The sequence below is a fragment of the Erinaceus europaeus genome, chromosome 2 (genome assembly GCF_950295315.1).
Source record: "Erinaceus europaeus chromosome 2, mEriEur2.1, whole genome shotgun sequence".
Classification (NCBI taxonomy): Eukaryota; Metazoa; Chordata; class Mammalia; order Eulipotyphla; family Erinaceidae; genus Erinaceus; species Erinaceus europaeus.
In genome coordinates, this window is record NC_080163.1 from 134,609,651 (window position 1) to 134,624,487 (window position 14,837).

The 14,837-nt window shown below is 44.5% G+C and overlaps 1 protein-coding gene across 2 annotated transcripts in view; it reads right to left on the reverse strand.

Annotated features, from left to right (window-relative positions):
- Positions 1-12,799, reverse strand: part of PHLPP2 (PH domain and leucine rich repeat protein phosphatase 2) — a 105,341-nt gene extending 92,542 nt beyond the window's left edge. Inside the window, exon 1 of one of the 2 annotated variants that reach the window (XM_060185214.1) lies at positions 12,583-12,799. In XM_060185214.1, coding sequence (XP_060041197.1) covers positions 12,583-12,681 — 99 coding nt within the window. In that variant the 5' untranslated portion in view covers positions 12,682-12,799. The remainder of the gene's footprint in view (positions 1-12,582) is intronic. The other variant, XM_007526654.3, reaches the window with a different exon arrangement.
- Between the last annotated feature and the right edge of the window lie 2,038 nt (positions 12,800-14,837).

Genomic DNA, 14,837 nt, shown 5'->3' on the forward strand with positions numbered 1-14,837 from the left:
TAGTTATGAGACATCCACATATTGCACACCATTGCAAAGCAAAAACAAATGCTACAGTGAGATAAGTTCCCAAAGATCAATATTTACCTGCCTGTTTTTATGAGGGCCAATTGTGTACTTAATTAACACTTCCATTAACAGCTACACTGTCATTTCCTACTGCCATTCAGCTGTTTCAGTCATACCCAACTACTTACAGCTCCCCCAAAACAACAAATATTCTACAATTCTATAACTTCTTTCACATTTTATCCTGCTCACTAGTTTATTCTTTAAAACTCTACTCAGATGTAAGCCTTTCTGTGTGCTCTATGGAGCCTTCCAAGGCTCTGACCCCCATTTCCTCTCCTATTTAAAATTACTTTGTTCTCTCAACAGAATTTCTCCACTTTATGCATACTTTTTGTTACTATAGGCAGGGATTCACCATACTGGGCCAACATCCAGATAAAGAAAAAAGTAGAAACCTCAAACAAAGAGAAAAAGGGAGAAACACCACAACACCCCAGTGCCACAGTACTCTCTGTGGTAACACGGGGATTAAAGCTGGGTCGTGTGCATTGGCAAAGCCAGCACCTTCTCACATGAACTATTTCACCAGTCCCATCTTGAACATATTCTATTACTACAGATAAATTAATGGGTTTTAATTTTTTGATGTGTACTCCTTCTGTACTGAAAGTCTCTTTAAAAAAATAATTACTCATTTGGATAGACAGAAAAATTGAGAAAGGAAAGGAAAGGGAGGGAGGCAGAAAGAGACAAAGGGGCAGCTGCAGCACTGCTTCCTCATTCAAGAAGCTTCCCCCTGCAGGTAGGGACTGGGGGTTTGAACCTGGGTCCTTACTGTATCATATGTGGCCAGCCAGATGTGCTACCACCTGATCCCAGGACTGAAAGCCTCTTAAAGTATATTAATACCTGGGTCCATAACTCAGCTGATATCACAGAAATTTATTCCCTGTATTTTACTCAGTTTGCTCTCGTAAGAAGCGTGATTAATTTGGAAGATAGATGTACATTTGGAACCAGAATATAACTCAGCAGATAAAACATACATGCCTATCATGCCTGAGACCTTGAGTTTCATTCCCAGCATGTGTGAGCACCAACAGTAACCATGAAATCCTATGGAGGGTGGAGTTGTGAAGTGATGTCTCTCCCTTTATACACTTTTTTTTTTATCTTTATTTATTGGATAGACACAGCCGGGGGAGACAAGAGAGAAAGAGACACCCGCAGCACTGCTTCACCACTCACAAAACTTTCCCCCTGCAGGTGGGGACCAGGGGCTTGAACCTTGGTCTTTGCACACTGTAAAATGTGGGCTCAACCAGGGGCACCACCACCCAGCCCCACTGCCTTTATACACTTTTAAGGTCAGAATTTTTTTTAAATTGGGGTGGCTCCACGAGGTGATGAAGTTAATAAAGTGCTGGAGCATCAAACTGAGATCCTGAGTTCAATCCAATATACCCTCTTGCAGGGGGGACACTTCACAAGTGGTGAAAGCAGGTCTGGGGAGATAGCATAATAGTTATGTGAAAAGATTTTCATACTTGAGGCATCAAAGGTTCCACATTCAGTCCCTAACACTATCGTAGCCAGAGCTGAGCAGTATATCATGTGGACACATGCAGTGCCAGGGATCAAACTCAGGACCTAATATTTGCAAGTCCTCTTTTTTACTCTTTCTTTTTCTCTCTCCCTGTAACTCCCTCTCCCCTCTCAATTTCTCATCATTCTATTCAATATAAATAGACAGGAAAGGGGGTCAGGCAGTAGCGCAGTGGGTTAAGCTCATATGGTGTGAAGCACAAGGAGAGGGGTAAGGATCCCGGTTCATGTCCCTGGCTCCACGCCTGCAGGGGAGTCGCTTCACAGACAGTGAAGCAGGTCTGCAGGTGTCTATCTTTCTCTCCCCCTCTGTCTTTCCCTCCTCTCTCCATTTCTGTCTGTCCTATCCAACAACAACGACATCAATAACAACAGTAACTACAACAATAAAAAAAGGGCAACAAGGGCGAAGGGTAGATAGCATAATGGTTATGCAAACAGACTCTCATGCCTGAGGCTCCAAAGTCCCAGGTTCAATCCCCTGCACCACCATAAGCCAGAGTTGAGCAGTGCTCTGGTAAAAAAAAAAAAAAAAGGGGGGGGGCAACAAAAGGGAAAATAAATATAAAAAATTATTTTAAAAAATGTATAGGAAAAAAAGAAAAGAAAAAGAAGGCTGCTGGGAGCAGTGCATTTATACCAAGCCCCAGCAATAACCCTGGTGGCAATAAAATAGAAGTTATTCTATAGGGAAGAAAAATAAGAATGAGAATGGCTTCACTATTTAAATTTAGGATAGCACAATTTAAATTTAGACTTCACAATTCAAATTTAGGTAATCGGATCACTTTACAGATGGTACGGATTTGAATATATCTATTCAGTCATGAGAATTATTACTTATTTGACCATTAGATAAATAGGACTGCATGCAGCCTAGAAGTGGCAGAGTAAAAAAAGAGAAGGACTTACAAATATGAGGTCCTGAGTTTGATGTATATCACTGCATGTGTTCACGTGATATACTGCTCATCTCTGGCTACGATAGTGTTAGGGAATGAATGTGGAACCTTTGATACCTCAAGCATGAAAATCTTTTCACATAACTATTATGCTATCTCCCCAGCCCAAATAAATCTTTTTTTAAGTCTGCTATATGTATCAACTAGCTCTCTTCTTCTCATCAAGAACATTTTTCTTTTTTGTTAAGATTTTATTTATCTATTTATTTATTTATTTATGAGAAAGATAGAGAGGGAAAGAACTAGGCATCACTCTGGTACATGTGCTGCACAAGACTGAACTCAAGACCTCATGCTTAAGAGTTCAATATTTATCCACTGTGCTACTCCTGGACTATTCAAGAACATTTTTTCTAAAAATTAACAAAGGTATTCAGATGCTTATTTTATGAACAGAGGAGCCATACATGTGTCATTAAATTTTAGCTAGTGAATAATTAACCACTAGCTAAATGAGTATTTTTTTTATTTCTGGGAAAAAAATCAATTTGTCCATATGAAAACAGTCTTATATATGGTACAAAGAAGTTCTGCATTCTATCTTCAGTGAGAACTCTACTCACTGCTACAAGACCAAGCAGACACTAATCTACACAATCACTAAAAAGATTCTTTAGAGTTCAGAAGGTGGTTCAGCAGGCAGAGCTCACACCTTACTCAGGATCTAGGTTCCTTCCCCATGACTACATGGGAACAACATGACAGCACCAGGAGGAAAACTCCATGGATAGTGGAGTAGTGCTATGGTCTGTCTGTCTCTCTGTCTCTCTTTAGAGGGGAGGGGAGGCTCTGTCTCTCTTTAGAGGGGAGGGGAGGGGTGGGTCACGAGCCAGCTCAGCAGTATCATGCACATGTGAAGCCCTACTAGGTTCATTCCCTGACACTGCACTAGGGGAAAATTTTAAACTTATTTAAAAATACTTTTTTGCCTCTAAGGTTATCGCTGGGGCTCTGTGTCTGCACTATGAATCCACTGCTCCTGGAGGCCATTTTTCCCATTTTGTTGCCCTTGTTGCTGTTATTGTTATTGTAGTTAATAGCTGTTGTTGCTGGATAGGACAGAGAAAAATCGAGAGATGGGGAAGACAGAGGGGGGAGAGAAAGACACCTGCAGACCTGCTTCACCACCGTGAAGTGACCCCTCCCCCCCACCCGTGCAGGTGGTGAGACAGTCCTTGTACTTTGCTTTGTGCCATGTGCTCTTTTTTCTTCTTTGATATTTATTTTTCTATTATCTTTTGTTACCTTTGTTGTTTTATTGTTGTAGTTATTACTGTTGTCATCGTTGTTGGATAGGAAATAGAGAGAGGAGGGGAAGACAGAGGGGAGAGAAAGACAGACACCTGCAGACATACTTCACTGCCTGTGAAGCGACTCCCCTGCAGGTGGGGAGCTGGGGGCACGAACCAGGATCCTTCAGCTGGTCCTTGCACTTTACACCACATGTGCTTAACCCACTGCGCTAAGCCCGACTCCCGCACCATGTGCTCCTAACCCGCTGCACTATGGTCTGGCCCCATCTAAAAATACTTTTAAGGTCAAATAATGATTCATTGGTCCTCACAATCATGAAGAGGAAAGATCACGGGAAGTATTATATTAGTTCATTTTTCTCACTTACGGATTTTTAAAATGCATATGTGTATTTTCCTGAAGACTATACCTTCAACTCTTTAAAATGGAGAAGATAGCTTACTCAACAGAATGCACACCTTGCTATGCTCAAGGGCCTGGGATCAAGCCCTTAGGGCCACATGTGAGCACCATGTACGGCATCAGGAAAAGATCCATGAAAGATTGAGCAGTGCTGTGGTGTCCAGGCCCTCTCTCCCTTTCCCTCCCTCCCTCCACCTCTGAAATTAAAAAGGAAATTATTCTGCTGGGAGCAGTGGGATTTGTGAATGGGTAAGACCCCAATCAGGGAAAAACTAAACACTTAAGAAATAAGGAACTTTATATGAATCAAACATATGTGAGGTTGGCCACCACTCAATGTATTTCACTCTAATTGTTACATCCTATGAAGACTAAGCACTGAGCTTGAGTTCATATCATCATTGTTCAGTTCCCTCTCTGCCTCTTACCCTCTAGCTGAAAAAAAGAAAGAAAAATAGAATTGTGGTCCAAGATGTAGTGCAGTGGATATGGCACTGGACTCTCAAGCATGAGGGCCTGAGTTCAATCCCTAGCAGCACATGTACCAGAGTGATGGCTGGTTCTTTCTCCTCCTACCTTTCTCATTAATAAATAAATAAAATCTTTTTTAAAAAGAAAAGATAGAACCTATCAGGAACAGTGGAATAATGCAGGTGCAAAATCCCAGTGGTATAAATAAATGAATTATTTATCTAGTGCTCCCTTTTTTGCCTAAAGCATCAGGAAACTGCTGTCTTTGCAGTCACCACAGGCTTTTTTAGTCTTTAGAATCACTAATCCACTGATTAGTTCCTAGAGTCAGAATATTTTATTGCCCCCCTTACTCTTACATAAAAACTAGACGGGGGGCTATGTGGTGGCACACATCATTGAGTGCACAAGGACCTAGGTTCAAGCCTCCAGGCCTCACCTGCAGGGGGAAAGCTTCATAAGTGCTGAAGCAGGGCTGAAGGTGTCTCTGTCTCCTTCCCACTCTATTTCCTCTTCCTCTCAATTTCTGGCGCTCTCTATACAATAAGCAAATAAAGATAAAAAAAAAAACTAGACAGGGGAGCTGGGGAAATATATTGCTCAACTGGGAGAGCATTGGACTTACATTTCTCAATCCGCAGCACTGCATGTACCAGAGTAGTGTCCTGGCTTCTCCGTGTCTCATGCTACACATGCTCCATTAACATGAAACAAGTATATGAAGAGTAACATTTAAGATTTTTTAAGTTTTTTATATCTTTTTTATATTAATTTATTCCCTTTTGTTGCCCTTGTTTTTTTATTGTTGTAGTTATTATTATTGTTATTGATGTCATCGTTGTTGGATAGAAGTGGAGAGAGGAGGGGAAGACAGAGAGGGGAGATAAAGATACCTGCAGACCTGCTTCACCACTTGTGAAGCGACTCCCCTGCAGGTGGGGAGCCGGGGGCTCCAACCAGGATGCTTACGCCGGTCCTTGTGCTTTGCGCTACGTGCGCTTAACCCGCTGCGCTACCGCCCGACTCTCTTAAGATTCTTTTTTTAAGTTATTTTTTTTTATTTTCCTTTTTGTTGCCCTTGTTGTTTCATTGCTGTAGTTAGTTATTGATGTCATCGTTGTTGGATAGGACAGAGAGAAATGGAGAGATAAGGGGAAGACAGAGGGGGTAGAGAAAGATAGATACCTGCAGACCTGTCTCACCGCCTGTGGTGACTTTCCTGCAGGTGGGGAGCCAGGGGCTCAAACCCGGATCCTAACGCCGGTCCTTGCACTTTACGCCACGTGCATTTAATCCACTGCGCTACCACCGGACTCCCAAGATTTTTTTTAAAGATTTTATTTATGAGAAAGATAGGAGAGAGAGAAGACTAAACTTCCGGAGACTAAACTCAGGACCTCACGCCTGAAAGTCCACTGCTTTATCCACTGTGCCACCTCCTGGACCACAACATTTAAGATTTTTTTTAAAAGATTTTATTTATTTATTCATGAGAAATGAATGATAGGAGAAAGAACTAGACATCACTCTGGTACATGTGCTGCCGGGGACTGAACTCAGGACCTCTTGCTTGAGAGTCCAATGCCTTATCCACTGCGCCACCTCCAGGACCACACATTTAAGATTTTTAAGACATATGTAGGAAGCTAAATTCTTTAGAGAAAGAGATGAATTAAGTTTTTTTTTTTTTTTTTTACGCTTTAACTCTGTAAAACTTAAGACAATAAATGAGGACTGTGACTAGTTCAAAAGTGATGTTAACTGACCATATATAACTAACTCAATGGTATGCACAGTAAAAACAAGGTCTGGTAAAGTAAATTTTTTTTTTTTTTGTCTCTAGGGTTATTGCTGCAGCTCTGTGCCTGCACTGTGAATCCACCGCTCCAGGAAGCCATTTTTTCCCTTTTGTTGCCCTTGTTGTTTATCGTTGTTGTTGCTGTTGGATAGGACAGAGAGAAATCGAGAGAGGGGAAGACAAAAAGGGGGAAAGAAAGATAGACACCTGTAGGCTAGAAGCAGATTTTTTTTTATTTTTTTTTTAACCAGAGCACTGCTCAGCTCTGGCTTATGGTGGTGCAGGGGATTGAACCTGGGACTTGAGGGAGCCTCAGGCATGAAAGTCTGTTAGCATAACCATTATGCTATCTACCCCTGCCCTAGAAGCAGATTCTTAAGCTGGCCCTAGTGCTTCGCACCATGTGCCCTTAACTTGCTGCACTACCGCCCCACCCCAAGTAACTCTTCACACTCAATGTGAGCTCTATTAGAATGTGAAATACTGGGAGGCTGGCGGTAGCGGTAGCGCAGCAGACTAAGCACAAGGTGCAAAATGCAAGGACATGAGTAAGGATCGCTGTTCCACCCCCCCCACACCCCCTACCCCCGGCTCCCAGCTCCCCACCTGCAGGGGAATCGCTTCACAAGCAGTGAAGCAGGTCTGCAGGTGTCTTTCTCTCCCCGTCTGCCCTTCCTCTCTCCATTTCTCTCTGTCCTAATCCAACAATGACATCAATAACAACAACAATAATAACAACAATAAAAAAGGACAACAAAAGGGAATAAATAATAAAAAGAATGTGAAATACTTTAAGGTAGGTAATATATTCAAAACTAAAATAATATTAGCTCATCCCTAGGAATATACATGTCAAGGAACATTCTGGATGAGGTGGGGGTAATGAACTAAAATGCTTTTTGAATTTGGGCTAGGGAGATAGCGTAATGGTCATGCAAAAAAACACTCTCACGCTTGACACTATAGTCCCAGGTCAGCCATAGCTGAGCAGTTATTTGGCTTTTTTTTTTTTAATTATATTTATTTATTGGATAGAGGCAGTCAAAAATTGAGAGGGAAGGAGGAGATAGAGGAGAAACCTTGCAGCCCTGCTTCACCATTCGTGAAGCTTTCTTCCTGCAGGTGGGGGCCAGGGGCTCGAACCTGGGTCCTTGTACACTGTAATATGTGCGCCCAACCAGGTGTGCCACCACCTGGCCCCAATCTGGCTTTTTTTTAATTGGCAGTGATATTTTTAACATTTACTATTTATTCCTTACTGGTGTTACAGGGACCTCATGCAGACATGATTTCACCACTAAGGGGCAACTTTTTCCTTCAGATACAGACAAACAAGCAAAGATACCATAGTACCAGACCTTTCCCTAGTACCAAAGTAGTATTCCCCAGATGGTGATACCTAGGCAACATGGCATGGCAATCACTCTACCTAGTGAGTAGTTATCTCATTAGCAACCTTGGGAATGGAGTTATTATTTTAAGCATATACTTTTTTTTTTTCTTTTTGGTCATTGCCATAGATTCACCACTCTGAGTCAACTTTTTTCCAGATAGAAATGGAGACAGTGGGTCAGGGTAGGTAGCATAATAGTTATGCAAATAGCTCTCATGCCTGAAGCTCCATAGTCCCAGGTTCAATTCCCCATACCACCATAAGCCAGAGCTGAGCAGTGCTCTGGTTAAAAAAAAAATGGAAACAAAGATGGGGTAAGGGGGAGACAGCACAGCATTGAAGCTTCCCTCAATACTGTAACAGCCAGGCTCAAACCAGAGTGGTACACTTGGCTGAGCAAGCACGTTTTCCAGGCCTCACATTATGTTGATAAAAATTTGAAACTGGGGCGGGGGGGGGGGGGGGGAAGGGGGGGATGCAGTAGCACGCTGGATTACGAGCAGATAGTGCGAAGGCTAGGACCAGCACAAGGATCCAGGTTTGAGCGCCCCCCCCCCCCCCGCCCGCCTGTAAGGGAGTCGCTTGAAGCATGTCTGAAGGTGTCTTTCTCTCCACCTATCTTCCCCCCCTCCTTTCTCAATTTCTCTCTGTTCTATCCAGCAACAACAACAATGGAAAAAAGATGGCCACCAGGAGCAGTGAATTAGCAGTGCAGGCACTGAGCCCCACCGCTATCCTTGGAGGCAAAAAAAAAAAAAAAAATATATATATATATATATGTTAGTTATGACCAGGAGATAGCTCATACAGTGGAGTGCATGCTGTACCACACGAGTTAGAGCCCCTACACCATGAGAGGACCCTGGATAGCACAAATGGGGAAACTCCGTGGTGATTGGAGCTGTGGTATCTCTCCTCCTATCTGTATGTATTCATGAAATTTAAATGAAAAACTCAATCTGGGAGCATTGGAATTGTGCATATGATATGGTTGAGGTCACAGTTACATTACAACTATTAATATGGGCACATTCTAAATAGCAACTTACTAAATAATCTAGCAGCAGATTTTGAATCTTGAATTTTCTAATAGTCCATAAAATGGAAATCTAATTTGGTCAAATTATATTGGCTCAATTATATTAGCCTTTTTACAAAGATCTTTTATTTGAAAATGGTAAATTTTATGGCTTGGTAATAAATATAAAAATTATAAAAGACTTTTTTCAAAGGGTCTTCAGAGAAGAACATGTAGGAGATTATGACTTTATTCCCAACTAAGAACAATTTATATATCCTTTTCCAGTTTCATATGGTACAAAATTTAACTCAGTTATTTAACGGAATTTCTGTATATAGAACACACTATTTGCCAAAGTCAATCCCATTTATTTGCAAGGTTTATTTAAAGTGTTGATCATACATAAGAAAGCAAGGTATGCAAGGTGTCTTGGGCATAATCGGTCTACCACACCATCAACTCAATGCTATAAGCAAGATCAAATTTTTTTTTTTTTTTGACAGGACTTCACTAATGTGGGTGGACTGTTTCAGATATGAGACAGAAGAAGGAAAAAAACACCACAACACCAAAGATTCCTTCAATATAGTGGGAACAAGGTTCTAATCTGGATCACACACATGACAAAAGAGGCACATTACCTAGCTGAGCTGTCTTGCTTCAAGATCAATTTATGGAATCTTTCAGACTGAAATCTTAGGGAACCAGTGATAGGTTGGAAGTGTCAGAAGGCAGGTCCTTTGGAGGAGGACCTAGCCTGGGAGTGACTGTGTTGTGCAGAAATCTAAGAAATTGTATACATGTATCAATAATTGTATTTACTGTAAACCATACATTTTCCCACCCAATAAAAATTTTTTAAAAAAAGGGACCCTTATTTCTCAATGACTTCCTTCCTTCCCCATCAAAAGAAGTGGTGGCGTGAAGCCAAATTTGTCTACTTCTTAAAAGGATGTATCATCTATCTCTCAGGCCTGCCTTCTGATAAGCCAAGGAACTTTTTTTTCTTTCAGCTCATTCACAATTTCTTATCATCTAAACTTTATTTTTATTTCATTTTTACCTCTAAGGTTATTACTGGGGCTCAGTGCCTGCAGCATGAATCCACTGCTCCTGGAGGCTCTTTTTTTCCTCTTTTGTTGCCCTGGTTGTTTTTTTTATAGTTGTTGTAGTTATTATTATTGTTTTTACTGCTGTCATTGTTATTGGATAGGACAGAGAGAAATGGAGAGAGGAGGGGAAGACAGAGAGGGGGAGAGAAAGATAGATACCTGCAGACCTGCTTTACCGCCTGTGAAGCGACTCCCCTGCAGATGGGGAACCGGGGGCTCAAACTGGGATCCTTACGCTGGTTCTTGCGCTTTGTGCCATCTGCGCTTAACCCACTGTGCTACCACCCGACTCCCATCATCTAAACTTTAAATAAACATTCAAAAACTTCATGGTAACTACATTTGCAATTTATGCTTACATGAGCTCTAAGAAATATATACAAGGTTTATACAGAAATGGAGGCAAACTACTGAAAAGTCTTTTAGTCACTACATTAAGACTAGAGTAAGGCTGGAGGGCCAAGGGATGGCACACCCAGTTTAGTACACCTTACAATGTGCAAGGACCAGGCGGGTCCCCCCTCCCCCACCTGCAGGGAGAAAATTTCACCAGTTGGTGAAACGATGCTGCAAGTGTCTCTCCTTCACTCACGCTAACCTGTCAATTTTTCTTTGTCCAATAAATAATAATACTAAAAAAAAAATAAAATACACAACACTGTACTAAAGGGAGGAGAGAAAGAGATGGGGAGTGTATGTGTGTAAGGCAAGGGAGATAACATAATTGCTAAGTAAAAAGATTTTCATGCCTGAGGCACTAAAGGTCCTAGGTTCAGTGCCGAGTACCACCATATGCCATAGTTGAGTGGTGCTCAGCACTGAACCTAGGAACCTTAAGTTGCTCTTGTAAAATATAAACAATGACAAGGTGATGGGGGTGGAGAAAGATAGCACAATGGCTATGCAAACAATCATGCCAGATGTTCCGAGGCCCCAGGTTCAATCCCCAACACCATCAGAAGTCAGAGCTGAGCTCTGGTAAAGACAAATAAATACAGTAATTGAACTGCATTAGTTTTACTTTTTTTTTTTCACGAATTCATCAAATGCTTCAAATCATTCCCCCATAGTGTTCCCATCTATAGCTACCTGATATCCTATGAATAATCATAAGTGCAAGTATACAGTGCACACCCTGAATTCCAATTTACAATTGTTAACACTTTTTCACTTTTTCTGTTTTTAAATATTTATTTATTCCCTTTTGTTGCCCTTGCAGTTTTTATTGTTGTAGTCATTATTGATGTCGTCGTTGTTGAATACAACAGAGAGAAATGGAGAGAGGAGGGGGAGAGAAAGACAGACACCTGCAGACTGGCTTCACCACTTGTGAAGCAACTCCCCCGCAGGTGGGGATCCGGGGGCTCGAACCGGGATCCTTATGCCAGTCCTTGTGCTTTGCGCCATGTGCGCTTAACCCGCCGCGCTACCGCCCAACTCCCAACACACTTTTTCTTTATGTATTTGTAATAAAATGTATATACACTGTTTAGTAAAATACTTTGAAACACCAAAATCTCTAAATCATATTTTCTTTCTTCCCTCTCCCTGACAAGCTGAAATATAGATCGCTCTTCAGGAAACGTTCCATTCCACCTCCAGCAGGACAACTGCTTTACCGATTTGACCCCCGGCAGAGGGGGGGGGGGGGGAATCTGCCTCCAACTATTTGAAAGGCTGGTCGAAAAACCACCCAGTCTGTTTCCTCTTCACCAACTCTTCCCCACCCAACATTCTCAATCCATTTAAACTTCCAGCCATCACCTCCGAGGCTCCAATCCCTCCTCTGCCAGCATCTGCTTCCATTTCCCCCTACTCCCACTTCCTTCCTCCCCCAACCTCGGCCCAATTCCTGCCCCCAAAGCCCCACTAGCTGCCTGTTGCATAACTGCTCCCCCATTACTGTCTCTCTCGGGGTGGCGAGCCCCGCTCCCGCAAGCAGGAATGTCCCCTTTGGGCGCAACCCCTCCCCCTCCCTCCCTGCGCATCACGCCCAGCGATTCCCAGCGATTACGCTCCGCCGGGGATTCTCCCTGCAGACGCGTCAGGTTGTATGTCTTTCCAGGCCGGCTCCCGGGAGCGGCGAGCCCGGCGCTAACTCGGGTGGGCAGCCCCGCCGCCCCCCGGGCACAGCCCCGCACGCACCGCGGCGCCCGGCCCGGCCCATCCCCGCCACCGCCGCCGCGGTGATGTCTTCAGGTGTCCGGGGAGCAAGCCCCGCGGACTTGCAGCCCCGCGCTCGCGCTGCCAGCGAGCGGGCCCGGGAGGGAGGCCCCGGAGTCCCGACGGAGCAGGGTGGGCGTCGGCGGCCGGGAGGGCAGAAGGCGCGGGCCTGCGAGGCGGGCGGCGCGCGGCCGGGGATGGGCAGCGGTGGGCACCGAGGCGGCCAAGGCTGGGGGCTCCGGCGCGGAGGCCCGGGCGGCCGGGCGCCGCCGAGCAGACTCGCGGGCCGACGGACTCCGGGCTGGGGGTCGCCGACCGCCTGGGCCACTGCGCGGAGCTGGGGGCGGCCCCTTCCCGGTCTCGCCGCCTCCCCAGCGCGGGCGCCTCACCTTCAGAACCCGGATCCCGCCCTGCCGGCGACTCGAGGGCGCTCCTGGCGTCTCGAGGGGCTCGAGCGGGCCCGTGGGGCCCTGCTCCACTTCCCCCATCGGCGGCCGAGCTGCTCAGGACGACCGGCCGGCGCGACGGCGCGCGGAGCCTCGGCGGCGCGCGCGAGAACAACTACGGCCCCGCCCCCCGCGGCCGCCGGCCCCGCCCCGGGCCCCGCCCCTCCGCAGCCCCGCCAGACCTGCGTAGCTGCGGGTTGTGCGCGGACTCGCCGGGCACGGCCCGGCGCCACTGAGCCGCGTCGCTACCCGCTGGAGGTAGCGGATCCCGCAGGCGGAGTTTGGCGCCACCGCAGGGTTGGGCCTTCGTCGCCGGCCATGCTTGGTTTAGAGGACAGAGGATCAGGGAGGCAATTGACTGTGATGCCCGCCCCTTGCCGCCTTAGCAAGGGCTGGAGAAGGGCCAGGTGGGGCCTGCACCTGTCACACGGAATGCTGCCCTCTGCAGAAGGAGGTTCTGGTAAACCTCTCCGACATGTTTCCTGTCTGCTTCAAAACTGGGCATTTTAAAAACTGTTGAGGGCTGGGAAGACAGCATAATGTTTGTGCAAAAGACTTTCATGCTTAAGACTCCAAGGCCTCGGGTTCAATCCCCGGTACCACCATAAGCCAGAGCTGACCAGTGCCCTCTGGTATCTCACTCATTAAAATAAAATAACATATATATATATATAAAGAACTATTGAAATACTACTCACCAATAAAACAGAAAAACAGTACCCTAACAAAGCCCCTTTTCTCTACCTCTCTTTTTAATATTTTACTTATTTAATGAGAGACACAGAGCGAGCGAGACCACCAGATCATTGCTCAGCTCTGGCTGATGTTGGTGCTAAGAACAGGCATGAAAGTATTTTTGCATAACCACTATGCTATCTTCACAGCCCAGGCCCTTTTCTCTTATAAACAGTGTTCACAACCTTGTTCAACAAATACAACCCAGCCTCGTGTAAAAAAAAAAAAAAAAAATGAGCTCAGCTCTCAGAATCTCAGAACACATATCAGTTCCAATCCCCCCATTACATAGTAGAATTACCAAAAGATTGTTCTGACTTCAAAGCAGTAATGTGGTCAAGCTATTCTATTATTTGCAAGGCTAATTTGGAAAATCTTTTTAAAAGCTAATAACATTTTTAGTTCCTGCAGGGGTGGTAGTTTTGTAACCAGCCAGTAGGCCAGTCAGCCAGAATGATTCCAGATTTCAGTTCTACTTCTTAGTATATCTATAGCCTGTGCAAGTTGCTTGAGTTAGCCTTTGGTTCTTTTGCTTTTTTTCTTTTATTTTATAAGTGAACTGCTCAGCTTTGGTTTATGGTGGTGTGGGGGGATTGAATCTGAGACCTTGGAACCTCAGGCAAGAGAGTCTCTTTGCATAAAGATTATTCTGTTTTCCTCACCCTAAAATCAAAGCTGACATTTGCCTAATAACTATTCGGAGAAACTGGTGATTTCCTCACCTGGGAGGGTGACGGCTTCGCTATGAATGTGACCTAAATTCGAGTTTCCAACTCACTAACTATATAGGAACACTAACAGCAGTTGAGGAAGCTTCAATATCAATTCTCCCTTAAGTCTATTTTATTTTACTTTAAAAAAAATATTTATTTGGGAGTCGGGCTGTAGCTCAGCGGGCTAAGCGCAGGTGGCGCAAAGCACAAGGTCGGCATATGGATCCTGGTCCAAGTCCCAGGCTCCCCACCTGCAGGGGAGTTGCTTCACAAGCGGTGAAGCAGGTCTGCAGGTGTCTTTTCTCTCCCCCTCTCTGTCTTCCCCTCCTCTCTCCATTTCTCTCTGTACTATCTAACAACGACAACATCAATAACAATAATAACTACAGCGACAATGAAAAACAAGGACAACAAAAGAGAAAATAAATAAATAAAATGTAAAAAAAATAAAAAAAACATTAAAAAAATTTATTTATTTATTGACAGACACAGCCAGAAATTGAGAGGAATGGGGATGACAGAGAGGGAGAAAGACAGAGAGACACCTGCAGCACTACTTCATCACTCGTGAAAGCTTTACCCCTGCAGGTGGGGGCCGGGGACTCGAACCTGGGTCCTTGTACACTGACTGTAACGTGTGCTCAACCAGGTTCACACCCAGCCCCTTATTTAATTTAATTTATTAATGAATACAGACAGAGAAAATTTGAGGTGGGGGGAGAGGGAAAAAAACAGACACCTGCAGTCTTG